We start from the raw sequence: 26,892 nt of genomic DNA on the forward strand, positions 1-26,892 counted from the left end.
TCGATCCAGGGACTCCAGGATCATGACCTGAGCCGAAGGCAGTCGCTTAACCAACTGAGCCACCCAGGCGCCCTTTAAGTTTATTTTTTTAAAAAGTTGATAATTGGAAATAAGAACTACCTTATTGGGGTACTGGGGTGGCTCAGTTGGTTAAGGGACCAGCTCCTGACTTCAGCTTGGGTCATGATTTCAGGGTTGTGGGGTTGTGGGATTGAGCCCCGGGTGGGGCTCTGTGCTCAGTGGGGAGTCTGCTTGAGATTTTTCTCCCTCCCTCCCCACCAGCTAAAATAAATAAATAAATCTTTAAAAAAATAATAACTATCTTATTTACATGTCAAATCTCCACAAAAAGAGAAAGCTCATAAAAACTGAAATCTTTCCCCAGAAAATTGGATCTCAGTTTGTTTCAAAGGCTAAAACTGGAATGTAGTCTATCACTAGTTGGAAATGGGAAAACTTTATTGAAATGTTTGGAGATAAAACATTTAAAGAACAATACTCTTAAATTTAGAGAGGTTGAGATCAGAATATTAAAGTTGCAAACTATGGAGTTCTTTCACCCACATACAGGGACCCCTTTGCAGAAAGAGCTTCTCTTTGGGGCAAGTTCAACATCTTTACTACTTTCTTTTACAACAAATAATTCTATCAAACGGCAGACTAAGTAAGGCTTCAGAAGCAGATGGCACTGTAGATTTTTCAATTTTCCATCTCATTCTTTCCTTTTTAGCTCCTGGTGGAGTTGAAACACAAACAATAGGGGTGAACCTACCTCTGCAAAGAGCTCTAGAAACACACAATTGAGTCATTTCGGTGATCACCAATTTCATCAACATTCCATTAAAATCAACTCTGTGGCTAAGTACACAGCCTGATAGATCCTGCAATTAGGATTTTTAAGTACATCTTTAAATTATACCCTCCCACTTGTCCAAATTATTTACATTTGTTATTAGTTTGAGCTTCTGAGCACTCTGCATGTAGAAAGAATCTTACTAACAGGAAGCTGTGATCCTGAATTCTTATTTAAAAGAAAATTATAGCATTAATATTTTTTAGCATTGCTTGATTAAAGAGAATCAGGTCATTTGCACTGGAGACAATGGTGGTAAAAATTAAAGCAGGATGAGTCTTTAGGAGACCCATAGGAAAATGCTGGCTCTCAGGATATGTAATGCTGACTTAGAAGAGTTAAAGCAGTCTAACAGGCTAGAGCCCTACTTGGCTGGTTCTGTACTACACTAGCACAAAGCCTAATCTTTAGTGATTGCTCATTATCATTTAATAAAAAGACTTTTTAGTTATTCCATTTCAAATCAAAGTATTAAGGTAAGTGTGTCAGAGAACAACACACAAGAGGCACTAAGCCCCAACTACCAGGGCGCCTGGGTGGCTCAGTCATTAAGCGTCTGCCTTCGGCTCAGGTCATGATCTCAGGGTCCTGGGATGGAGTCCCACGTCGGGCTCCCTGCTCAGTGGGGAGTCTGCTTCTCCCTATCCCTCCCCCCTCCCACTCTCTCTCTCTCTCTCTCATTTTCTCTCTCTCTCTCATAAATAGATAAAATCTTAAAAAAAAAAAAAAAAAACAAACAACCAACCAACTACCTGTTCAGTAATTCATGATTTTAAGGTTTGGAGCACGGAGGTCCCAAATGACAGGCTGATGGAGTAAAGAGGTAGGAAGGAACCAATATTCAGATGTTCTGTTTGGACAAATTAAAAAAAAAAAAAAAAAAGCTAGGGACTTTCTGGAATGAAGGCATTCCCTAAGAGCAGTTTTTCCTTTTTAAACCTTCCCCCTCAATCCTAATCCTCTTCACCTTTCCCCATATGCTTTTTTCCCTTTTCTTTTTAGTTTTTAACTACCCTATGTAGAAAATGTAATGTGTTTTTAGGGTTGCTGCCTCGAACCTTTTTTGGTAAGTTGCTAGTCAACAATTAGAAACTTTTTACATTTAGTCCAAGACAGGAAAAAGATACACTTAATGAAATGAAGTGTTACATGCTTCAATAAGACACAAAGCAAGAGCAGGAACTGTTACCCACAGGACTAAGGAAACCAAATTTTTTATCTCAAGAATTAAATAGACAAAATTGATTATTTTAAATTGTTTTTAAAAGGCATGCTAGCTCATGGGGCGCCTAGGTGGCTCAGTCGGTTAAGCAGCTGCCCTTGGCTCAGGTCATGATCCCAGGGTCCTGGGATCGAGCCCCGCATCGGGCTCCCTGCTCCTCAGGGAGCCTGCTTCTCCCTCTCCCTCTGCCTGCCTCTCTGCCTGCTTGTGCTCTCTCTCTCTGTCAAATAAATAAATAAATAAAATCTAAAAAAAAAAAAAAAAGGCAAGTAAGTATAAGGGAAACAAGTCTGACCACATTTTCTCACTTTTTCCCTTCTCATGAAAGTCTTCTTGGGGGTAAAATTTCAGTTTTTAATCCAAGGCTCCTTATTCTATTGCTGTTTCAAAGAGAATTAAAGTAACACCATAGTGAATAAGTTATTTCCACTTCAGGGAGTTTTGTGCTTTAGCATCAAGTTCCATGATGGGTCTAAAAGTACTCTGCCAGTTAGTGGCAGAACTAGGATCCAGACTTCCGGACTCCCAAGTTCCAGAGATCTACCCACTATTTATTTATTCCACAAATACTTACTGAGCACCTAACAATGTGCCTGGCACTATTTTAGGTGTTTAGGGTGTATCAGTGAATAAAACAGGCAAACATCCCTGCCTCGGAGAGTTAATTCACAGTGGCTGTGAGGCACACACTCTTCCTAACAGTATTATTACATTTTTATAGATGGTCCTTTCCTCTATTATAAGTGTTTTAAAGGGGGGGGGGAGTACTTATCTCCTAACATACACCTTCTTCTATGTAAGTAAGTAATCTCTTTTATCACTGCCACACCATCCCAGCCCTGTGGATTCCAAGGCTTAAAATAGACAAGCTCTCACAGAAACCTCTGATAGAGTTAGCACCTTCTCCGGCTGGAAACTTCCTTCAGTGCCGGTTTCCTAAACTTAAAAGCACCGGTGGGGGTGGGAGTTCCCTTCAAAGACATCACTGCACTAACCGAGGAGGAAGAGACCACACTTTCCACACCGTCTCTGCACACACCCAGTTGTTCATCGACCTCGGTTCCTTTCTCTCAACCGCGCCCCTCAATCGCTAGGCTCCCCACCCAGCTACCCCATTTACAATCCTACATGTCACCCACCAAAAGCCCACTCTCCATAGTCCACCGGGACACTAACATCCTTCTACATCCCTTTCCCTCCCCGCCCCCGGAACAATTTCTCCGTAAGAAATAAGTTCGTCCCGCATTTCCTAACTGCCACGTCCCAAATACAACACCTTGCCTTTGCTTCAAGGCGCTTCCCCTTCTATCCCTCGATCCTCAGGAGAGTTCTGGGGTGGGCAGGGGTTGGCGCGAGACCAAATGTAGAGAGAAGCGGCCAGCCTGCTACTCGGGGCCGGGACAGGGTAGAGGCGTGCGAGGCGCGTAGCGCGCAAACGTGAAGAGGCACTCCGCTCGCGCTGGACCCCGAAGTGAGTGCCCCTTTCATTCTGAGCCTAGGAACCTCCCTCGCCTCACCTTGGTCCCAGCCCTCCTTTTACTGCCACCCCTCCCTCAACACCCCCCAAAGTCATCACAAACAGCCCCCGCGTGTAGCCCTCCCAGTGCACAGCCCCAAGTCCCTGGGAGTCCACCTCGCTAACGGCCCCCACAGGTGCCACCGCCCACCCGCGCCCTCTCCGCTCCGGGGCTCCCGCCCACCCGGCCCACCCCGCCCTCCAAGGGAGTCCCCATCCCCGGGCCCGCCCCCGCCGCTCCTCCCCCGGACACACCGCCCGCCCTCCCTGCCTCAGACGCGGTCCTCGCCGGGGGCTCGTTCGTCCCATCGCCCCCTTTCCTCCAGCCCTCGGACGGGGAGGGGGCGCCCCGCTACCCCCGGCCAGGCAGGCAATGTGTCCCTCCGCTTCCTCCCAATTCTCTGACCCCTTCGCCTCTCCCTCCCTCAGGCCACGGGTGGCGAAGTGCCGAGGCCGGGCCCCACCGCCCGGCCCGGGCTTGTTTACTCACTCACCCTCCATCCCGAGCCGCAGGGACCCGCCGCTAGGACGCCTGCGCGCCGCGGCCCCGCCCCCGCGCCGCGGCCCCGCCCCGCGCCTCCTCCCGGCGCCTGCGCACTGCGCCGCCCGCGCCCCGCCCGTGGGGCCACCTGGGCTTCCTTCCTCGCACGTCTGTCGTTTGGCGCCAGTACTCCGAACTCAGGAGTGCCAGGTGATGCGGTCCGAGCCGGACGGTTTCCAAGGCGGCGCTGTCAGGGGACAGGAAGGGCTCTCGGGGAGCCTCCCAGAGCTACTAATATCTTCTTGGAGACCCTATCCAGCGGTTGCACCATCTTCACAGGCTGGCGTCAAGCCACGTTTCACTTCAGCATTTGGAACCAACCCGGAACCCCTTCATCCTGATCCCTCACACCTACCAATACCTCCAAACACCCGTCTACGAGCTCTAAATTATCCTTCTTGCTTTATTTACACCCGGCTTCCCTATTTTGTCAAAAGTTTTCCCAGTCACTTAGATTCAAATGAATAGCCTTGTATCAAAGTATCTCCTCACAAGATACCTATAAGTTACAAAGGAAAAAAAATAGTAACTTTACAGGACTGAAAGCTGGCAGACATCACCTTAAGCAAGTGGTCAAAGTTAACATCACCTTAAAATTAAAAACAAAACAAAATTAACATCACTAGTGATGAGAGATGGTTTTATTAGGTGCCCCTCCGATATGATGCAATGAGAAGGGCACAAAATCCCTTCTGTAGTATTCTTGAAAAAAATGCATAAGCTGAATTTAATCATAAGGAAACATCAGACAAATCCAAAATAAGGGGCGATCTACAAGATAACTGGCCAGCATCTTTAAAAATGTGATGGTCATGAAAAACAGAAAGAGTGAGGGGGCACCTGGGTGGCTCAGTCGGTTAAGCAGCTTAGGTCATGATCCCAGCGTCCTGGGATTGAACCCCAAGTTGGGCTTCCTGCTCCGAAGGGAGTCTGCTTCTTCCTCTCCCTTGGCCTGCCGCTCCCCCTTCTTGTGCTCCCTCTCTCTCTCCATCAAAGAAATAAAATCAGAAAGAAAGAAAAAGAAAGAAAGAAAGAGAAAGAAAGAAAGAAAGAAAGAAAGAAAGAAAGAAAGAAAGAAAGAAAGAAAGAAAGAAAGAAAGAAAGAAAGAAAGAAAGAAAGACTATCTCAGATTGGAGGAGACTAAGGAAACAGGACAATTAAATGTAATGTGTGATTGTGTGATTCTGGATTGAATCCTGGTCGAGAAGAAGGACACCAGTAGGATAATTGATGAAGTTAGAATAAGGTCTGTAGACTAGTTAAAAGTAGTTTATCATCTCAGTTCCTGGTTTTGGCAGTTGTACTTCCTCAACATTTGAGGAACTTGGCTGATGGGCATATGGGAACTGTCTACCATTTGCAATTCTTTCGTAAACCTGAAGTTACTTCAAAATATAAAATTAAAAAAAAAAACTTAAAATACAAAATAACATTACCTTGAATTTGTCTCCAAGTACATAATTACAAAAGCCTATAATGCTCATTTTTCCAGATAATCTTCATAACTCTATGAAATAGGTAGGGAGGATTTCAGTTTTATACACAAGACTATACTGGCCTAAAGAACTTAAAAGACTTGCTTTACACAGATGAAAAATTTCTCTGTCAGGGCTTAAACTCAGGTCTCTGGATTCCAGATTTAGGGTTCTTTTCCTTATACCAGAAACTTTGGCTTTGCTTTTTTTCTCTTGCCTCTGATTACCAAATCAAAGCAAATATTCCTTCATACTTAGCAATTTGCAATAATATTCCTTTCCATTCCCCCTGCCTTCTAGATCCGTGGTTTTCAAGTGTGGCTCACATTTAAATCAGCTGGGGAGCTTTATTAACTATTGATGCCTGCCTCCCACCTCCAGAGAGGCTGATTAATTTGTCTGGGGTGTGACCTGGGCTTTAAGAGTTCTAAGAGAATCCCAAGTGATCCCATTGTGTAACGAAGTTTCACAATCATTATGCCACATAAATAATCGTTGAAATAAAGAAGATAGGTTAAAAGAGGGGGAGAGAGGCAGCAGGTTAAAAAAAGGATTATCTAAGGAGAGCTGTTCAGAAGATCTGAATATCAGGACTGAGACTGGGAAGAGATATGGGAATCATCGGCTAACACCATGGGAGTGGACTGCATTGTTTTAAGAGAGTAAGCCAAGTGACAAGAGGAAAGATACAAGATATTTTGTGGTAACAAAGAATATGTGGCTACAGAAATATTTTGAAGCAGAAAGGAAGGATGGTGAGGAGGTTTACCTCAAAGTTGTAGATCAGAGTCAGGCAGCCCAGCTCAAGCTCCACCTCCTCACTAAGCCTCCCAGCCCTCCTGGATCTTCCCCTGCTTCAACCCCAGTACCACTTCATGCTCACTCCCATGCTATTAACCCTTTCCTATCCACCATGATACTTGACACAGGACTAAACCGGGCTTTAGTAATCCTTGATCACCGGAGGATTTTAAAAGCAACTTCCCACATCACCATTAAGCATGGGGTTCTTGGGGAAAATTTGTTGATTGGTTCTTCCTCATTGTGATGGGAGAGAGTTTTGTTTTTGTTTTTGTTTTTCTGAGACCAGGCTCTTCTTTAAAGATTATGGTCCATGACACACTATCGGCCAATGTTTGTTTGGCCAGCTCTTCCTCTATAACTTTTTTTCCCAACCCTTCAGGTCTTTGTCCTATAAATTCATAGAAAAACTGTTGGCAAGTAGTTTGCAGCTGGACCTTTGAAAAACAGTACCATCACCCCTGCCCCACTCCTCCCAGCCCCACCCCCAGGCAGTTAATAGGAGAAAGGAATAACTGTGTCACTCCTGGCCTCCAGTTGCTCATCTTGCTCTTAGCTTGGAGGCCTCTGGGGCCGAAAGAAACTGGACAAAGTGTGCTGAGGAGCCTAATAGGGCTGGTTCTTTTTCTGAAAGTTCCTTATTGCGGAAAAATAAAATTATGTGTTTAATTTCTGTAACCTGATGCCTGATTTGCCTTGGCAGCCAGTCTCCCAGGCTTGGCCGAGAGTCCAGCAATACTACTGATTAATACCAGCTCAACTTGCTCCCCAGAGAAGAAGAGCATTATTTACTTGACCATTTTCTTAAATCTCTTTTAATTTGCATGTATTTTAACATGATTTTATTGGCTTTAACATGCTGTATCTGACCAGTGGCCCCGGTGAAGCCTTGGGGAAGACTGTTCTGCTCTGTGCACTCACATCCTCATCACAAAACAAGATTTTGTTCAATCCAGTGATTAGAAATGACACGTCGTGTGTTCTGTTCCTTTTGCGGCTGTCGAGTTCTAAATGTACTTTTGTCTCCTGCTGGTCTTCAGGCCACTGGTAGAAAGGGAAGAAGATGATGCTTCCCAGAATTCAAAACAGTGCTTTCTGCACTATTCCTGTCTCCCTTCCAACCTTCCTCCATTCCTCCTTCCAGGTCCCTTTGGATGGTGACCCCTGGGCTCGTTCGGCCCCTCCCTTGTAAAGCCCACAGGGAGATCAAATAGCGTTTCTCTGAGGGGACACAGGGGACCGAGGAAAGGTTGGGCCCCAGACAGTGCTTGACAGGGAAGTGTAAACACAGCTGCAGAGATGGGAGCAAACTCTCCTCCCTCCTGCCTCCCCGGTCCCCGCCTCCCCCCTCCCCCAGTTCCCACCCAGAAGTAAGGAAAGGCCACCCTGCTGTGGAGAAACAAACAACAAAACAAAGCAAAGCACAACCTAAAAGCCTGCGTGAAGGTCACCAGAAACTGGGGCTGCTGCCCAGGCCTTGGTGGGGCCAGCTGAAGTGCCAGACCCCTCCCTGAATACTTAGAGGCAAAGGAAGCTCCAAAGCAAGTTGAGGTCTGGACATTACTGAGCCTGGAAACATGGCTCAATTTTTAAAGCCTCTCCACTCCTGGACACTTTGTCCTCTGATCTCAAAAACACAGCTTTCCGCCCCAGGTACTTAGCTCCTGACCCCTAGTTGCATAGGGATCATAATAATGCATTCAATTCAGCAAGTAAGAACAGGCCCACAATAAACCCTTGTTCGTGGCTGTTATAAGTTTAAACTCTGAGCCTCCAAGCCAAAATTTAGAATGGGCCTCCTTAGCCTTTGTTAATTACAAAATAAATAATTCCAGCAGGAAGGGACTTTCTCTTTTGGGGATTACTTGGGTGGGATTCATGCCTTGCTTTGCACATAGTCTGAAATCTCCAACCCCACAGCTAGGGTGGTGCTGCCCGTTCTTGCTCCCTTGGCACAGTGAATGCAGGGCCTTGATCTCACGGGACACGCCTTTGGCACAGCCTTGCCTGGGAAGTAGCCCTGATCGGGTGGACAGCTAATGAGCTGTGCTTCCTTTCCGGCCATCAGGGTCCTCAACTGTAAAACTGCAGAACTAGAAAAGTGATAATAGCCTTCAGACGCTGTCCATTCAGTATGTGCCCCGCACTGTGCTGAGTGCTTTACAACATGTCATCTCATTTCATGTGAAGTCAGTAGTATCCTTATCCTCATTTTACAGCTGAGAAAACTAAGGCTTAAAGAGATTCTGGAACTTGCCCAAGGTTATCCAGCTGGTAAGTGGTGTGGCCGGGATTTGGGTCCAGTCATTCTGATCCCCAAACCCATGTTCTGAACCCCATCCCTCTACCTCCTCCTTTCTCTGAGATCTAGCTCTGATATCATTCTCTCCATGGCTTTCTGTTCTCACCAGTGGCGCCAGAAAGAGAAATGTGTTTGGGACTCTGCAAATTCAGAGGAAAACAGTTCCTGAAGGGTAAGGGGCTCCTTACTCCCTGTGTGCTGGAGATGCCAATCAAAGCCAGACACTCGACAGACCCCCATATCAGTAGGGAACAGTCTGTGTGAAAGACAAACAAATCCTAACCAGACAGGAAGGGAGAGTTCCTCTTGTTTCTGTAACTTCCCCTTCTCTCTTCCCTGGCTTATCAGCAGGGTCCCACACTGCTAATGCTATGACCCTTTGAACCCCACTCTAGCTAGGATGGCATACCAGGCTACAGAGATGCTTTTGGAGCAAGAAAAGTACATTACACACATCTACAGATTATATCCATGACACTGTACATAAAGGAACAAACATAAATCGCATTTATTTACATATTTAACAAATCACCTTTAACATTCATGTAATCACTAGACATTGGACTGGGTGTGAACCTACATTATTTTGTGTAATCCTTGCAGATGCCTGAGAGGTGGGCATTGTTAGCCCCATTTTACAGAGAAGAGCATTGAGACTCAGGGAGATTGATAACGTTGGCCATGGCCACACGGCTGGTAAGTACGAGGGCTGGAATTCTATAGGGCTCCAAAGACTATATTCTTTTTTTTTTTTTCATAAGATTTTATTTATTTATTTGAGACAGAGAGAATGAGAGAGACAGAGAGCACATGAGAGGGGGAGGGTCAGAGGGAGAAGCAGGCTCCCCGCCGAGCAGGGAGCCTGATGTGGGACTCGATCCCGGGACTCCAGGATCATGACCCGAGCCGAAGGCAGTCGCTTAACCAACTGAGCCACCCAGGCGCCCCTCTTTTTTTTTTTTTTTTAATATTTTATTTATTTATTTTGACAGAGAGAGAGAGACAGCGAGAGAGGGAACACAAGCAGGGGGAGTGGGAGAGGGAGAAGCAGGCTCCCGGCCGAGCAGGGAGCCCAATGTGGGGCTCGATCCCAGGACTCTGGGATCATGACCTGAGCCGAAGGCAGACGCCCAACGACTGAACCACCCAGGCACCCCTCCAAAGACTATATTCTTTTAAATAAGAGGAGTGCTGTGTCATGAAAAGAACAAAATTATAGAACTGGAAGGATCCCAGAATATCTTGGAAATGCAGTTGTCATAAGTATATATGTTACACACTATGCCAGTAAATACCATTTATCACATGCTTACTAGCACCGGACATTCGTTCAAATGCTCGACTTGCATTATCTTTACTGATGAGTGAGATACACACAGGTAACCCCATTTTGCAGATAAGAAAATATGTTCAGAGGAGTTAAGTACTTGCACATGGTCACATACAGCTAAATAAGTGATGGAACTGGGATCCAAACTCAAGTCCACTTGACTCCAAAGTGTGCCACTAAGGTAATGGAAATCATCATCATCATCGTAAATAATAATAATAATATCCTGCTCTAAGTGCTTTATATCTTATAACTTGTAAGTATTTTTATTATCCCCATTTTGCAGGTGAGGAAAATACTGCCTTTTGTAGTATTACTTAAGCTCACATCACAGATACCATACATGTTAAACAAACATATACTCCTACTGTCATATTTGCTTAACACATGTTGGATGTTATGATCTAGAAAATGTTTTCTTTCATAACGTCATGAGTGTTTTTCATTGTCCATCCAATGCTTTCAGGTCTTGGAGAAAAGAATGTGAAAAGATACTGTCTAGGGGCGCCTGGGTGGCTCAGTCAGTTGAGCGATTGTCTTCGGCTAGGGTCATGATCCCGGCGTCCTGGGATCGAGACCCGCAACAGGCTCCCTGCTCAGCGGGGAGTCTGCTTCTCCCTTTCCCTCTGCCTGCCTGTCTGCCTACTTGTGATCTTTCTCTCTCTCTCTCTCTGTCAAATAAGTAAATAAAATCTTAAAAAAAAAAAAAAGATACTGTATATAAACGAAGCAGGCATAGTTGCAAGAGGGAAATCACTGAGAGGAGAAGCCCCACCCCCCACGCCCTGGTGCCATGAGAAATTCTGTTTGGTTGCCCTTCTGGCTGGTCTTCTCCATCCCTTTCTATTTGGTTCTCTCTAGCAGGTTGGCTAGCCAGTTGGCATCCATCAGGTATTGTGGAGCAGAGGTTAAGGACTTAGGCTTCAGCATCAAGATCTGGATGTCTGCCAATAAGAGTTGCATGAGCATGGGCAAATTACTTAATCTTTCTGAGCCTCAGTTTCCTCATCTGTAAATCTGTACCTAATTTGTTCATTTTTATTTTTCTGAAGATTATTTATTTATTTATTTATTTATTTATTTATTTATTTAACAGAGAGAGACATGGCAAGAGAAGGAAACACAAGCAGGGGGAGTGGGAGAGGGCGAAGCAGTCTTCCCGCTGAGCAGGGAACCCGAGGCAGGGCTCGATCCCAGGACCCTGGGATCATGACCCAAGCTGAAGGCAGACGTTTAATGACTGAGCCACCCAGGCGCCCTATGGCACTTAATTTAATAGAGTTGTGAGTTTTAAATGAAACAATCTGAGCATACTCCAGGCACGCTGGGGGCATCCCCATGTTACGTAACATCAAAACTCTTGGGGTGTTGGGAGTGGGTAGAAGGGTTCCTGGGGATGGTTTCATAGCATAGTCCTGAGCAATGGAGGAAGAGTGAAAGCAACCCTGGCATCTGGCATTGGGTCCTGACAGCAACCATGAGTCAGCCCCAGGTGTCGAGGGACCAGCAGTGTTCTCAGCACTGCTGGGCGTGTGCTATGGTCACTTGGCCATGATCTTCTTCAATCATGCTGTCTGAATATCATCCTTATAAATCTGGTCTGGTTTTTTTTTTCTTTTCTTCTTCAGAAAAACAGCCTCCACCATGTGATGTCATGGTCTAGCCTGGGTCAGAGAAGGAAGGGAGGAGAAGGTTGTGTGTAGAGTTGGGTGAAACAGGATCTTTTTATTTCTGGAGGGGTTTATCTGGTCCTGGAAGAAACTATCCTTCTCTCCTCTTTCAACCCCATCTTCAAGACCCAGTAAGAAATCAGTATTTGGATATAGAGTGAGAAGTAGATGATAAATCATAATGCTTAAGACGTGAAGCTTAGGGGCGCCTGGGTGGCTCAATTGGTGAAGCATCTGCCTTCAGCTCGGGTCGTGATCTCAGGGTCCTGGGATTGAGTCCTGCATCAGGCTCCAGCCTGCTTCTCCCTCTCCCTCTGCCTGCCGCTCCCCCTGCTTGTGCTTTCTTTTTTTTCTCTCTCTCTGTCAAATAAATAAATAAAATCTTAGGGAAAAAAAAGGACATGAAACTTAGCATCAAGCAGTCCTGAGTTCAAATCCTGACTGCCAATTACTACCTCTGGGACCTTGGGCACATTACTCCTGTTTCCCCATTTTACCCACTGACAAGATAATTCTGATGTTATGGTAGTAAGGTTTTAAGAAATACTTGCAAAGCACTCAGCACATGTGTCAGAGAACACAATTACACGTAGTAATTATTCAATAAATGGTAGCTACTATTAAGTCCCTGGCATTGATGAGGAATATGGCTTGACCATTTTCTCTGTTTTTTACCAACTTGAGAGCCAAAGTTTTCTCCAATAACCATTCTTGCCTCTGAGAGATGGCCAGTCTCCTCACGCGGAGTGTGACATCATTCTGGAGATGAGGAGATGGAGAGAGATGGAGTTGCCTTTGTCTTCCCTCCCTTAGCTAGCTGGCTCCCTGACTATAGATAGCTCTTCTGGTCATCCCTGCTGCCTCCCTGCCCTCTAAAGAAATCTGTCTCCTCTCTCCAGCTTGGAAGGATCAGCCCCTCCCAGCCAGGACTTCTGGACCCTGACTCTCCCCCACATCCTCTCCTGTGCTCTGTTCTTTATTTGGAAACAGCTGGGGAAGAGGCCAGCATGTGTGAATGTCTCTACACTGTAGAGATGGTAATCCCAGGATGCTCTGCATGCAATTTCATTGTGTAGGAGGCCCCCAGTGCTTTTTACCCACCCCCCCCACCATGTTGTTCTGAATTTGTGTGTGAGTGTGTAGGGGGAAGGCTGAAGATTAGAAATGGCACTCCTAAGGTTTGAGTCACCTCTCCTCTTGCTTCAGGCAGGATGTTCCTTTGCCTGTAACAAGAAGGGAAATTTATATGGCAGTAGGATTCCCACGCAGAAGTCAATCTAGTTTGGGGCCAGAAATCTCAGGTCAATGTCCAGCTGGACTAAAACTAGATTCCTCTCTTCCTGAGCACTAGGAGTGGGTGTGGGATAGGGACAGAGGACTAAGGAGGTGTGTAGGAAACAAAGAGCAGTCTCCACTGGATATAAGACAAAGGCTACAGATAATACTATACTACAGGTAAAAGGAAAGAAGCACATCTATATATGCTATCGTGAAAAGAAGCCCAAGACATATTATTAAGTAAAAAAAGAAGTCACCGAACAACAGAGATATTAAATCCCATTTATGCTTTTTTAAGTCCAAAAAATGTAGGGAAGTGAGTGAGAAAGGAATGAGGGTATAAAGTTTTCTGTGTTTAAATATTTTGCAATGAGTATATACTTGTGTATTACTTGCAATTAAAAAGTATATTTTTATAGCAAAAAGTATATATTTTAAGGCAGAAGTGGGCTTAGGAAGGGAAGGGAAGGGGGACCCCAGGGGTGGAAAACAGGACTTCCATAAAAGAACCAGCTTCTATCCCTGATGAAGCCCTTCTCTGTCCCCTCGCTGCACAACATGGGACTATCTTCTATATGGTAACTTGGAAGAGGAAAGTGAGGTCTCTGGTCCCCTTTCAGCCCCAAAGGACCCTAATAGCAGACCCCCAGTTACCAGGATGCCCCCAGGGGTCCATGAAACAGCCAACCAATCAACTGGTAAGGAAAAGTGGAAAGAGGAAAATCAGGGGGAGGGAAAATTCCCAGATTTTCCAACAGGAAGGTTTAGACTCCCAAGTTCAGCAATGACTACAACAAGCTCCCTTTAGGAGGCCTCCACATCATGTTGCAAACTTAACCCCATGTCCAGGCTAAAGATAACACTTTCTACGGAGTCACCTATATGTTACCTTTTGACTCTAATGTCATGTGAAATTGTTGAGCTCCAGAGATATGAAATGACGGGCCCAAGATGACACAGCAACACAGAGACAGAGTCTGCCTTCAGAATCCTAACCAGTGCTTGCTTATTTGTTTTTATCAATGATACCATACTGCCCTATTTAAAACCCAACGTTTGTTTTTGTCAACTTTCATCTTGACCCCAACCCCAGTCCTAATTCACAGTGGGCTCAGGTGTTTCTGGCCCCAGCCCAGTGGAAATGGCTGGTTTTGTTTTCTGTCCCTCCATGTTTCTCCCTCCCATCTCATCAACCAGAAATCTCCCTCCTGACCATGTTTCCGTCTTGAAAAGGGCAATCTTGGGTGGGAGGACACGAATGGATTTAGTCATTGGCCTAAAATGACTCTGAGGCTGTCTGGCTCTTTTGTGCACATTGCAGAAGATGACTATCACCAGGAGGGCTTTGGGGCTCATGCCAAGTGGGCCACCTCCTTTCTTCTTCCAGATGCCTTACTAAGGCAACCTCTTGACCCTAGCGATGGAGGAGGACTACAGGCTTTCAGTGACCATTATGCAAGAGCCTAAGACCCTGAGGTGAAGATTTGAAGAGATCACGAAGGATGATTTGTGGTGGGCAGAAATCAGTAAACTGGGACAAGAGCAGCAGCTGAGTCCAGGGGTCAGTGTCTGGGAGTAATTTAGGAAAGTTCAGTGCTGACAGCTGTGTCTGGAGCCGAGCATCAGGGCCAAACCAGCTCCTGGGCTGCTCGGCTGCCTCAAGCTAATGAAGCTCTGGCTTAGGACACAGAGACAGCTGTGGTGTCGCAGAAGTCAGGGCCCCTGGGGCCCCAGGCTCAGCCTGCTGCTTCCCAGCAGTGTGACCTTAGGCAAGTCCTTAAGAAAGAAGAAAAGGAAACATCCACTAAGTGCAATGCCCTTTCACGTGTCATCCTCACTACTGCTTATGGAGGATAATGTCCCTATCTTACATGGGGAGAAACAGATTGTCAAGGTAACCAAAGTCATTCTGGGCTATCTGGTTGTGGAGCAGGAAGACAGAAGTGGGATTTAGAGCTTCTGAGCTCAAGTTCTGGGCTCTTTTCCCTGAGTTTTAGCTTTTTTCCCTGTAAAATGGGAACAAAAACGTACCCACTTTGTGAATGAAGTCACCCATAGTAGGTTCTAAACCCTTCCCTTCTCACAACCTTGTCCTTGAAGAGTAGTGGCCACCTTCTTCCTGGGAATGGAGTAATCTTTAACTTTTGCCCCTCCTCCCCAATCCGGTTTGTGGCCACCTTCTTAGGAGGAATAAAGTAATCTTACTTTTGCCCTTCCCCCCAACCAGGTTTGTGGATCCAGGCCCCACAAGGTGCCTGGAAGAGAGGGTATTTGGACTCTGGTTTCCCCTCTGCCCCTATCCCCAGACCTTCTCCCGACTCTGGAGGGCTGGCTCCCTCATCTCCTCCTCCCCAGTTTTGGCAGGCGGACTGACATCAGTGGGTGTTCCCAGGGAAGGGGAACTCTGAGCCCAGCTCCAGGCGCCCCTTCCCCCACGGCCCAGGGCAGCCCCAACCCCCTGCCTTAGATACTGCGGCGTGGAGAGGCCCTCTGAACTCCCAGTCCCTTCCTTCTCCTCGCGGTCCGCGAGAGCAGGTCGCTAACCCCCTTCCTCGGCACCGCAACGAAGGAGAAAGGGCGATAGGGTCCCGGGAGCGGATGCTCGGAGACCCGGGCGAGTCCTGGGCGCCACGCGGCTGAGCCCAGGAAATGCATCCCGGTTCTGGGGTTACGAGGGGAGCTGTCCAGCCCCGCAGGGTGAGCTAGAAGACAGAGTGGGCCAACGTCGACCCGGCGGAGGGAGCGGCGGGCGCCAGGGCCGGGTGGGGCAGCGACTCCCCCTCCAGCCCGCCGGCCCCGGGCGTCGCCCCCGCCCCCCACGTGGCCGCAGCCGTCCCAGCCCCTGCGAGGAAGCGGCGCGGCTTCCTGGGGCTTGGGCCGGGGATATAGGCGCCCCCGCCCGGGCCCGGCTCAGCGCCACCGCCCCTCCTCGCCTGCTCGCCGCGCGATGGCCTCGGTCCGGGCTGAGCGCGCCGCCGGCGGCCCGCGGCTCCCTGCGACCCGCGCCCGGCGACCGGCTGCGCTCCGCCTCCTCCTCCTGCTGGGCGGTGAGCGCTGCGCCCCGGGGCCCGGGTGGGAGGCGCGGGAGGCCCGGAGGGGAGGGGGGCTGGACGGCCGAGGCCGAAACGGGCCCTGGGGTGCGGGCGGGACAGCGCTGTCCTCGGACCGTCCCCGGCCCCACTTCGGTGAGGGCTCAGCGCGAGCTGCTTCCCTCTTGGAGGAACCTGGGGTGCCGGGGCCCCGCGGAGGGGTCTTGGGAGGTCTGGGGCTGGGGAGGAGGAAGAGGATTTGGGGTGTAGATGTGAGTGGGAGAGAGCTAGTATCAGACCTCTCTTCCAGTCACTGAGGCACCCCTTGGGGGCCTGGATTATTCCTTTTTCTCTTCTGAAAGTAACCCTGACTTCCTAGGGTCTCAGATCCCTCCTCCAGACTCCACTGCTTAGATCCCGCCATCCCACCTCCCTCTCCGATTTCTGTTCACAGCTGTCCTGAAGCCCCAGGAGTCCCTGGCTCAGGTTCCTCCCACTGAAAGTAGTTTGAAGACAAAAGGTGTGTATTCCACGGCTCTGGGAGGGTGGCCTAGGGCAACGAGAGGAGAGCCAGGTCGGAGGGGAGGGTCCCTTTCCCACAACCCCAATTGGCAGCCCATTAAACCCCCCTTCTGTTCTCTCCTGGGGTTCCTTGTGGTCCTTCTCCCTCTCATCCCACATGACCCCCACCCAGCTCTGAGCTGGCTCACCTCACAGGTGGGTTAGAAGACCCCAGAAAAAGTGTGTGGATGTCCTTGTGGGGCTGGCACATGGAAGGCATTAACATTTTTCTGAACTGAGACTCTTTCCTTGGAAAACTTTCTGAGACTCTTCTGGTGTTTGCCATGTTTGAAGACAGGAACAGTGGAAATACCTGGACCCGAGGGCTTGGAGGGAGGGGCAGGGGTGTGGTCAGTGTGAAGCAATCTGTGCCCACAGAGGACAAGATGGAGAACTATGAGAGGACTATCCAGTTTTGCTGGCAATCTTATAAGGAGCAGATGGACTCTATCCCCAAGGATTGGTGCGACTGGGCCATGATTAGCAGGTAGGGGCAGTGCCTGGCAGCTTGGGCCAGGGGTGGGGCCTGCTCCTTGTGGGTGGGCCTTGAGTGAGTGTGGGGCATTCCCCTCTCTGGGCCCAACCCATACTCACTCTAGTCTTCCCTTATTCCCAGGCCTTATAGCGACCTACAGTATTGCTTGGAGCATTTTGCAGAAGTATTTCACCTGGGCTTCCCCAATCCCCGAGCAGAAGAGATCATCTTTGAGACTCACCAGATCCACTTTGCCAACTGCTCCCTGGTGCAGCCCACCCTATCAGACCCCCCAGAGGATGTGCTCCTGGCCATGATCATAGCCCCAATCTGCCTCATCCCTTTCCTCGTCACCCTTGTGGTGTGGAGGAGTAAAGACAGTGAAGCCCAGGCCTAGGGTGGTGTGAGCTTTTCTTCGCAGCCATCTTATCCTACTTCTTTTCCCTGCCACCACCAGGTCTCTGTTCCCCTCCCTGCCCTGCCTCCTTCTCTCACTCCCATGCCCACCACAGATCCTTGGACTGGTGGAAATGGAAACCCAGTGGTGTCATGGCATAAGTTCTGTAATCTTCAAAATAAAACTTTTTTTTGTACTGTCCCCTCCCCATCCCAGAATTTCTGCCATTCTCACAGCTCTGGGCCGCAGAGCTGGAAGAATCTGGATAGCAGCACTGTTTTGTTCACTTGCCTGCTCCCCACTATCCCCCTCCCCCCACCTGAAGGCCACCCCCTCCACTGCTTCCTCCCAAGGCTGGGCCTTTCCTGTCCTTATCCAAAGCCAGCACCAGGAAACATACAGGAAAGAGACTCCCTTCCGGTCTGGACAGCAGCTGGGGAGGTGTGGGGGGAGGGGCAAGGGTGGAATCTCTGCTGTGACTCCTGCAAGAAGGAAGGGGGACCACCCAGGAGCTCCGAATTTTCCTCTTCTTCATGCCTCAGTTTACTCCCAGGGCCTGGGAATAGGAACCATGATATGACCAAAAAGAGTCCATCCCTAAGGACCTCAGGACTGAGGGCAAGGGCAGTGGGGACTTACTCCACTAAGTTCACCACAGGACTCCCCTTCCAGGTCCCTGGCCTCATCCTATGTTGTCCTGGACCCTGGGGGTGTGGCCTATAGCCTGGCAGCACACTGCCCCCTGGTGTCCACTAGAGCTAACAGCCAGAAGATGGACATGATCTGGAAGAACCTCAAAGCTGAGGAGACTGGACCCTGGGATCAGACATCTGTCATCTCCATAGCACTCACTAGTTCTTAGCTGGAACTAAGTCAGCCCTCAGCTTCCTAAGCCATACTGATACTCCCTTAAGACACCTTCCCACTTTCTAGGGACATACCTAGTCTCTGAACTCATTATTTCATATACACTCTTACATGTTCCCCAGACAGTGAGGCCCAGTTGTTCGACAGAGGACCTTAACCTCCAGTTCTTCCAGATCATCAAAGATACAAGAGAACAACTTTGTTCTCCATAAAGACACCCAGTTATTCTTTATGGCACCTGGAGCCTCTTCAGGGACTTTTCCTCCCCCCCCCCCCCTTGCTGAAATATTTACCTCTCTGAGAACATGCATATCCATTTCCTGGGACATGCCCATCCATTCCATAGATATATACCTGTATGCTTCCTAGAATGTATCTATTCATCCTCTGAGACAGACTTCTCTTCTCAGGACATGTCTGTCTCTCTAGAGGCATGTCTGTTTCCTAGGGCATTTTAAGTTTTCACCTGAGATAAGCCTTTCCTCTGTTTCCATGAATGCATTGGTCTTCCCCAGGGATATATCTGTTCTCTTGTTGGCCCATATTTGCCTTCCTGTGTTTTACTAATATACATCAAGGGCATGCTGGTATAAGATACTGTGTATGGTATATTTTATTGGAAAAATAAGTTAAATAAGGCCTAGTTTCTGCTCTCAATGGCTTCCATCTAATAGGGCAGCTGACATGTATACAAACAAAAGCAATGGAGTGTGTGATGAGAGTCATGCAAGGGATACAAACCAAATGTTATCTAAGTGCAAAAAAATGAGGGGTCACATCTAGCTGAGGTGTGATCACAGGAGGGTGATTGTGGAGTTAGTATATGACTAGACCTTAAGATGGAGTGCATTTCCCCTAGGGAAGAGAGTAAAAAAATAGGGGTGAATTAGGAAATTATTGTAATATTCCAGGCTTGAGAAAAAGAGGACATGGGCCAAAGGAGTGATGAATGAGGAAGTAGAAAATAAAAAGTAGGAGAGATGATTAAAAACAAGGGAGGGAATCAGCAGGATTTGGAAATGAAGGAGAGGAGAGGTTAGGGCTGACTCAGGCTTTGAATCTGAGTTACTAGGACAATGATGGAAGTAATGATAGAAAATGGCTATTAGGAAGAGGAGCTGGCAAGAAGAAAAGGATGTACAATATGAGCTGCCAATAGAACAAGCTTTTATGTCCCACAGAGAGTTAGAAATGGGAGGGGTGGTGGTGGTGGTGGAAATACAGATTTAGGAGTGTTTTGCACAGAAATGCCAAGTGAAGCCATGAAAAGGATGAAAGTTCTCAAGACAGAAGGTGTATTGAAAAGAAAGCTGAGGTTAGAGTCTTAGGAAATACGCACATTTAAAGAATGAGGGGGAAATGAGACAAAGAGAAAGATCAGAGAGACAGTGGCAGAACAAGGATAAAGCAGTGCCATGGAAGCAAAGGAGATAGTGCCCTTCGAAAGAACATTATCAATTGAATGGTTCATCCATTCATGCAACAGATATTTGCTGGGCACTTTGGTAGATTGGGAACTGTGCACAATGAAGGATGGACTTGAGTGGGGGAAAGGTTAAAGATCAGATAGGAAATTGAGAGTGTGACAAAGTCAAGGAAACTGTACATATTTTCAAATACGGGTGACCTGAGCATGTTTGTCAACTAGGGGAGAGGAGCCAGAGGAAAAGAAAAGAGGGAAGATGATATACAAAGAAGTCCTAGAGGCAGTTGGAAAGGAGAGGTAAGAAGATATGCCAAAGGGTTGGTCTTGTAAAGGAAGAGTGACACTTCTTCCTTTGAGTCCAAAAGAAAGACGTAAAAGTGGAAAGGAATTCTTGTGGGAAGAATCAAGTGTGGTGACAGACAGAGGAGGAACGATCAGGAGGTTCAAAGGCTTGGCCTCAAGTTCACAAAATAGGAAGGGAATTCTGCAGAGAGAAAGAAGATGGAGACAGGTGGAATGACTTGATGAATGGAAACATTTGAAGAGTTACCTGGAGGGATGTGACAGGGAGTCAATAAAAGACAGTGCTGGGCTGCACTGAGAGCCCAGCAGTGAGGTTAGTCAGAGAACCTGGGGCTCAGCCAGCATGTTCTGTGGTTTTCTTCCAGTAATACAACTTGGCAGGAGTGAGGGGAGGGGTAGAGGAACAACAACCCTGATTTGTTAAGTGACAGCAGGTAGGCAAGCAAGGGGACAGAATGGGGTAGTCTAGGCTGGGTAAGGAGTCAAATAAGACCAAAATGGGTCTGGGGACTTGACACTAGAAAAGTGAGGACGTGAGAGATAGATGGCTGTGGTCAAAGCGGGCAGCTCTGAGTCATGGAAGCCGAAACTTTTCCAGCGATAAAAGGTACAAATGTGCTCCTACGGGTGCTGCAGGAGACCAAGGAACGGTGCGCTCGAAGGACACAGCAATTGAAGAGACTGGGGAATTGTGAGGTGTTTGTTAAATGCAACTGACACGGATGTTAATATTAAAAGCAGCTGAGCAGAGGGGGAACAAGCCTAGGCAGTTCTACTATCAAACTGTGCCGCTTTGGAGACGTCACTGCCCTTCTCTAGAGCTGAATGAGAAGACTTCTCGGGGCTCTAAACGGTAAGGATTTTTAGGATAACGGTAAGGGACTGGCTGGTCAGCAGCATCCCTCCCGCCTCTCCGAAGAGGCGTCCGGAACCTTTCTGCTGTGCTTTTTGCCCGGACGTGCCGAAGCGGAGGCCGGAAGTCCTTTGCCCGGAGGTTCCGGGTTTCCTGGGCTACTACAATGGCGATGAGTTTCGAGTGGCCGTGGCAGTATCGCTTCCCGCCCTTCTTTACGTGAGGCTCAGACCCCGAGAAGCCCCGCTGCGCCTCCCTCCCCTGCCCCGGACCCCGGGCTCAGCCCTGATGCTTCGGATGGGGAGGGGGAGAAAGGACCCGGTCGTCACCACCCTCAGTCTCCCACTTTGTCCCCCAGACGCGCCTCCGGCAAGTGCTGCCTCTCGCTCTCTCACGCCCTCTAATTCTGCGCCCCACCCCCTTCACCCGGCAGGTTGCAGCCGAACGTGGACACTCGGCAGAAGCAGCTGGCCGCCTGGTGCTCGCTGGTCCTGTCCTTCTGCCGCCTGCACAAACAGTCCAGCATGACGGTGATGGAAGCTCAGGAGAGCCCGCTCTTCAACAACGTGAAGCTACAGCGTATCCTCCCTCAGGCTCTTCCACAGCCCACACACATGCACTTCCACGCTTTCCCACATGCCCAGATTTCACACCCCGCTTCACCCACCGTAGGCAGATTCCCACCCAAACTGGACTTGGGAAAGAGCTAGTATGTGTTAGCTGACTTCCATTTCATCCCCAAACCCCAATGCAAATGCAGCCTCAAACCCTCTTGTCCTAGCCAGTGACAAGTACCCAGGTGTCATTCAGGTCTTAGAATCTCTGCCCTGAAGCCAAGTCCCAAGCTTTTCAACCCAAGCCTTTTTGACTCTGAATCTCCTGTCCTCTTACTGAGTGAAGCTCAAACTCTGGTACTACCTTTAGGAATTTTCTCCACCTACTCTCTTCCTCCCAGGAAGTAAAGGTCATTTGTTTTTGCTGCCTGATTCATACCTAAAGTATCTGTGGAGAAAGTCTGAAGGAAGGAGAGAGGACAGAGGGTGACAGATGATAGTACTGTTCATTTCTAAAGCTCTTCCCTTTAATTGGACTAGTTTTTTCCCTTCCTCCCCCCAGTATCCAGGAAATGCCAATTTATAGCCTGTTGGGGAATTGCACATATATGTATGTGGGAGGGAGAGGAAGGGGACAGATGGTTTTCAACATGACACTGGCCCTGAGAATTTTTATCCCACCCAACTCAGTCCATCAGTGCCCTTCCCTTAACTTTAAACCAGGGAAGCTCCCTGTGGAATCAATCCAGGTTGTATTAGAGGAACTAAGGAAGAAAGGTGGGTTCAGGTCCTCAGATTTCCTTATTTTTCCTCCTGCTTGGGGTTTTCCTGAGGGCAGATTGGCACAAGTTTTTGCCTTTTTTTTTTTTTTTTAAGATTTTATTTTTTATTTATTTAATTTTTTTGAAGATTTTTTATTTATTTGACAGAGAGAAACAAAGCGAGAGAAGGAACACAAGCAGGGGGAGTGGGAGAGGGAGAAGCAGGCTTCCCGCTGAGCAGGGAGCCCGATGTGGGGCTTGATCCCAGGAGCCTGGGATCATGACCTGAGCTGAAGGCAGCCGCTTAACGACTGAGCCACCCAGGCGCCCCTTTAAGATTTTATTTTTAAGTAATCTTTATAGCCTATGTGGAGCTCGAACCCACAACCTCAAGATCAAGAGTCACCCACTCCACAGCTGTACCAGCCAGGTGCCCCACAAGTATTCGCTTTTAACAACGTTTTTCTCTCCCCTGGCTTGGAGCCCATAGTGTTCTGTACAGTAGATAGTCCAATTCCCCGGGTCCTTTTTCCCTATTGGTATTCACCATTGAAATCTCTCCATCTGTGTTCTGAGACCTGGAGAGAGGTAGAAGGAGAATTGGTGCATTGCAGATGGTAATAATAAAACAGATCTTGAATTTCCGTTCCTGAAAGCTGAGTCTCTTCCACTGTGTTCCACCTTGGTTTTGCCTTCTGTCCCTTCTTAGCATAAGATGCTTTCATAAGTATCTGTTTCACAGGGAACCTGGAGTGGTTGGATAAGAACAAGTCTAGCTTCCTGATCATGTGGCGAAGGCCAGAAGAATGGGGGAAGCTCATCTATCAGTGGGTGAGACTATTCTGCCATGGTGACCCATGGCAGAGAATCGTATCTATGTTCAGCAGATACCTGGTGCTCCCAGGTCTAGACTGAGCAAAGTGGGAAGGGGCAAAAAGAGGAAGTATACGTCTTCCAGGCAAGCCTCTTTCAGTGGCTCAATTTCCCTGGCTGTATAGAACTTCCCTGCCTTTGACTGTAGGAGGCGAGAGGCTACATGAGGCCATGTTTGGAGAATGGAGTGCTGGGAACCATGAGTACTATTGTTGGCTGGAGTCTCTGGCCACAGAAGATAAATGAGGAAAGGAAGGAGAAAAAAAAAAAAAAGCCTGGGGCCCTTCCCCCTCTGCGCCCTTTGGGGTTGTCTGCCATATGAATGAGACATTCTGAACCGGTGTGGGTGTGGGGACAAACTCTCTGCACCACAAGCCCTAAACTTTCCCAGGGGAGAGAAGAGGGGAAGAAGCATCAACAACCCAAATATAACAAACTCATGCCACCTATTCCTGAACAGGAAACAGAATGAGAGGTCACTGCTCAGACATGTGAAGACCTGTGGTTTAGTGGTTCCGTGTATGTGTGTACACATATAAATATAGCACCTGTGGGGTTAGCGGTGTTTAGGCCACTCCTGCTGGGGTGACAGTGAGCCTGGGTTTGGGAATAGGTGCCATTCCTGGGTCAGATAGGTGGAGCTGGTGAGCTCACCTTCTCCCAGGAGATTTCCCGTCCTTATTCAATGCCTGTTTTCTGTGTCCATAGGTTTCCAGGAGTGGCCAGAACAACTCCGTGTTCACCCTATATGAACTGACCAATGGGGACGACACAGAGGATGAGGGTAATGCTTCTCCCTTCCCCCCAGTTTTGTCATCTGAATCCTCTCCAGTCCTTTTTTGACCGTTAGACTTCCCATCCCTGCCTCTGAATTCTAAATACTACATGATACAAGGCCTCTTAACCCATGTCCAAGGTTTCCCTAAACCACCTGAATTTATATGCAAAATACTCCCAGGTTTTGTCTGTGGGGATGTATGTGCATTTTTCTAGGGAATAGAGTCTATATTAAAAGATTTTCAAGGGCATCTGTGACCCATGAAAAGTTGAGAATTACTGGTGTAGATGCCGAATGAGGAGCTGGGGCAGGAGATTAAGCCGAAAATCTCATTCCTTGCTGAGACGGGCCTTTCTTTCACCCTTTATACTTTTAGAGGGCTCAAGATTCGTGGGCATCAGCTGAAGGGATTGGGCCAACACCCCCATCCCCACCCCCAGGCCTTTTAAATACTTTGGTTTCTGGCCAGGCAAGGATTTGTATACTGTTTGATTTTTACATAGTGTAAATATATTCTTAGCTCTTTTATCTCTGGCTTCATATTCTGATCCCCAGGATCACCAAAAGTTCCAATCTCAGCTGGGGAAAAAAGGGCACCTCCCCTTTCTGCCAGGCCCTGGCTGCCATAACAAAGTTTAGAGCTCTTAGCTGTTCCCCCCTGCCCTGCAGGCCTCTGCTTGCTACTCCCACCATCACCCCATGACTTCAGTGCTGCAGCCTTGCCCAGCCCACCACTCATGCTGGGCAAAGCTGGAGGCTTCCTCAGAAAGCAAGCTCCCTGACTTAAGAGGTAGGCCCCCATAGGGGCTGAGGTGTGCGAACCTGTTAGGACTTGCCACCTGCTTCTCACCTCTCCCTGCAGTATCTTGCCATATTTCCAGATACTCAGCTGGCCCTTGGCTCCCAGCCTTGTTCCTTTTAACTAGGAAAAGGCAGATACCCATGCTGGACTTTTAACAGTCTCCTGGTTAGAGGTATGGCTACACTTCTTTGTGTTAGGACAGGTGCTCCTGATGGGTACCAGTGTGCAACTAGGGTCAGAATCCAGTGACAAGGACCTTGACCTTCCTAGGCTTCACTGTCCCCCACTCTGTGGCCCACAAGCAGGTGGTGTCATTCTTGTACAGCAGACACATGCATGGGGGTGGGGGATACATGTGAGGGTTGAGTCTGACAGAAGAACCTGGAAGGGGAGAATAAGCATGAACTCTCATTTCATGCTGACTCAGGCTTTCTTTCACCCCTTACTCTGAGGAGTTCCCAGGAAGGGTTGAGGCAGCTGCCGCAGTATAGATGGCACACGGCCCCCCAGCCTCGAAGTCTCAGCTTCCAGCTAGACTCTTCTCCTCAGGGGCCTTGGGCCCCCAGAAGCTGAGTGTCCCTGCCTGCCCACCTCTCCCTATCCAGAGTTCCACGGGCTGGATGAAGCAACCCTCCTTCGGGCTCTGCAGGCGCTACAGCAGGAGCATAAGGCTGAGATCATCACCGTCAGCGAAGGCCGAGGCGTCAAGTTCTTCTAGCAGACACCTGTCTCCTTTTACTTCTTACCTCCCACCCTTCCAGGGCTTTCAAAGGGAGACAGACCCAGTGATCCCACAGACGGGATCTGTGACTCCACCAGACTCAAAAGGGCCCCAGTCCAGGGATGAGGCTTCCCACTTACTCCGTGTGTGTGTCTCTGGGGAAGGGTGAGGGTGAGGCTGAGGCGCCGGGGAGAAGAGATGTGATTCTCTTTGCCCCACCTCCTCTCCCGTCCTAGACTGTCCCTGAGCCAGGGTCTGTAAACCTTTAACTCCACATGTGTTCACACATGTAAGTACATACACACACGCGCCTGCACAAGCTTCTGTCTCTCCCCCTTCCCACCCCCTTAGCTGCTATTGCCTCCCCTCTCAGGCTGGTGCTGGATCCTTCCTAGGGGATGGGAGAAGCCCTGGCTGCAGGCAGCCTTCCAGGCAATATGAAGATAGGAGGCCCAGGAAGGGGCCTGGCAGTGAGAGACCAGGCTGGACACTGATTTATGATATTAAAAAGCTCAACCCCACTTGCCTGCCTGCCGTTGGAAGTTACTACTGGAATGGGCATGGGGAGAGCTGCGAAGCGTTGCCCCCTGAGTGAATCCCAGCCTAGGAGAGGGGAGAGGCCTTTGGCCTTTGTAAATGAAAAGGTCCTCCAGTGCTGGCAGGCTCCAGTGAGCCTGTGGTTTTACATCTGCTGGGTGGGCTGTGTGGGGGAGTGCTGATGGAACACAGCTTGGGGACGGACTTTCTTTCTCTGAATTGGAGCAACTTAATGGCTTCCCTTTCCCTCACCATCTCCCCCCATGAAAGTCCTGAACCACTCTGAAGCCTCTCCCTCCATCCTTCTGGTCTGGGTGGGGTAGTTGAGGCCAAGGGGAGCTGAAGGGGTGTAAACCGGATATGGACTTTGGTTTATTGGGAACTTTGGCAAACAAGGAGGAAGGAGAGCCCACATAGCAAAAACAGCTACTGTGGCCAGGGCCAGGCTGCGGCCAAGGTAGGGGAGGTGGAGGGTATGGGTGACTGGGTCCTTGGCTTGGGGGAGGGGCTTGCCCTGGGGTGCGCACACCCATCCCTGTGCAGCCTAAAGGGACAGCGGCTTGGGAGAAAACTAGACCGTTCCTCTGACCTATGTTTTGTCGGCCTGGGGCTACCCCGGGCAAACAGGAGGGGGTGGCGCTACCTTATCTGGGGCGTGCAGGCCGGTGGTAACCTTCCCTTGTACCACCCCCCTTTCTAGGGCCCGAGAGCCGCGGTCACGTTTCCTCTCCCAGTCCCAGCATCGTGCCTCCCCCACCCCCCGCTCCCAAACAGGTTTGCGCCCTCAGTGCGGGAAGACACACCTCCGTCTCGCACCCGGTCCGCCTCGGAATGAGCCTGCAGGCGGGTGCGCCTGGAGGCGAGGGAGGGGAGGGCCTGCGGCCGGGGGCGGGGCGGCTGAGGTGAGGGGCTGCGCACCCGGCTCCGCGCGCGCGCGGCTGGCAGCTCCGAGGGGGCGGCCCTGGT

At 49.0% G+C, this 26,892-nt stretch overlaps 3 protein-coding genes and 1 long non-coding RNA gene across 17 annotated transcripts in view; 3 read left to right on the forward strand and 1 right to left on the reverse strand.

Annotated features, from left to right (window-relative positions):
* Positions 1-4,177, reverse strand: part of EZH1 (enhancer of zeste 1 polycomb repressive complex 2 subunit) — a 36,824-nt gene extending 32,647 nt beyond the window's left edge. For 4 of the 6 annotated variants that reach the window (XR_010408703.1, XM_054510805.2, XM_045888874.3 and 1 more), the window contains exon 1: positions 4,086-4,177. The gene's annotated coding sequence lies outside the window, so the exon portion shown is untranslated. Of the gene's footprint in view, positions 1-1,605; positions 1,741-3,351; positions 3,604-4,085 lie in introns of those variants that run through there. The other 2 variants (XM_064583288.1, XM_045888873.3) reach the window with 2 other exon arrangements.
* A 4,312-nt stretch (positions 4,178-8,489) lies between these two features.
* On the forward strand, positions 8,490-9,434 carry LOC129046219 (uncharacterized). The gene is made up of 3 exons (XR_008507114.2): positions 8,490-8,683; positions 8,821-8,883; positions 9,315-9,434. It is a non-coding gene; the product is annotated as an uncharacterized LOC129046219 (long non-coding RNA).
* A 6,296-nt stretch (positions 9,435-15,730) lies between these two features.
* On the forward strand, positions 15,731-17,652 carry RAMP2 (receptor activity modifying protein 2). Of its 2 annotated transcripts, none has more exons than XM_045888866.3 (4): positions 15,731-16,036; positions 16,473-16,538; positions 16,874-17,066; positions 17,196-17,652. In XM_045888866.3, the coding sequence occupies exons 1-4, from the start codon at positions 15,937-15,939 to the stop codon at positions 17,449-17,451; spliced, it is 615 nt and encodes a 204-aa protein (XP_045744822.1). In that variant the 5' UTR covers positions 15,731-15,936; the 3' UTR covers positions 17,452-17,652. The 2 variants fall into 2 exon arrangements, with proteins under 2 accessions (XP_045744822.1, XP_045744823.1); XM_045888867.3 differs by having other exon boundaries at positions 15,752-16,036; positions 16,958-17,066.
* A 150-nt stretch (positions 17,653-17,802) lies between these two features.
* On the forward strand, positions 17,803-26,866 carry VPS25 (vacuolar protein sorting 25 homolog). Of its 8 annotated transcripts, none has more exons than XM_064582983.1 (6): positions 17,803-20,900; positions 21,334-21,479; positions 22,178-22,231; positions 22,958-23,046; positions 23,797-23,872; positions 26,627-26,866. In XM_064582983.1, the coding sequence occupies exons 1-6, from the start codon at positions 20,755-20,757 to the stop codon at positions 26,830-26,832; spliced, it is 717 nt and encodes a 238-aa protein (XP_064439053.1). In that variant the 5' UTR covers positions 17,803-20,754; the 3' UTR covers positions 26,833-26,866. The 8 variants fall into 8 exon arrangements, with proteins under 8 accessions (XP_064439053.1, XP_064439054.1, XP_064439057.1 ...); XM_064582984.1 differs by lacking the exon at positions 26,627-26,866 and adding an exon at positions 25,274-25,910; XM_064582987.1 differs by lacking the exon at positions 26,627-26,866 and adding an exon at positions 25,131-25,268.
* The last annotated feature ends 26 nt before the right edge of the window (positions 26,867-26,892 follow it).

This window comes from Mirounga angustirostris, unplaced genomic scaffold, assembly GCF_029215605.1.
Source record: "Mirounga angustirostris isolate CCGP_5_RB_7025 unplaced genomic scaffold, mMirAng1.0.hap1 SCAF_17, whole genome shotgun sequence".
Lineage (NCBI taxonomy): Eukaryota > Metazoa > Chordata > Mammalia > Carnivora > Phocidae > Mirounga > Mirounga angustirostris.

Coding starts and splice junctions, on each gene's coding strand:
- RAMP2 (XM_045888866.3), top strand. CDS start 15,937: ATGGCCTCGGTCCGGGCTGAGCGCGCCGCCGGCGGCCCGCGGCTCCCT. Junction 16,037..16,472: donor CCTCCTCCTCCTGCTGGGCG/GTGAGCGCTGCG, acceptor TTCTGTTCACAG/CTGTCCTGAAGCCCCAGGAG. Junction 17,067..17,195: donor GACTGGGCCATGATTAGCAG/GTAGGGGCAGTG, acceptor CCTTATTCCCAG/GCCTTATAGCGACCTACAGT.
- VPS25 (XM_064582983.1), top strand. CDS start 20,755: ATGCAACTGACACGGATGTTAATATTAAAAGCAGCTGAGCAGAGGGGG. Junction 22,232..22,957: donor AGAGGAACTAAGGAAGAAAG/GTGGGTTCAGGT, acceptor TCTGTTTCACAG/GGAACCTGGAGTGGTTGGAT. Junction 23,873..26,626: donor GGACGACACAGAGGATGAGG/GTAATGCTTCTC, acceptor CCCCCTTTCTAG/GGCCCGAGAGCCGCGGTCAC.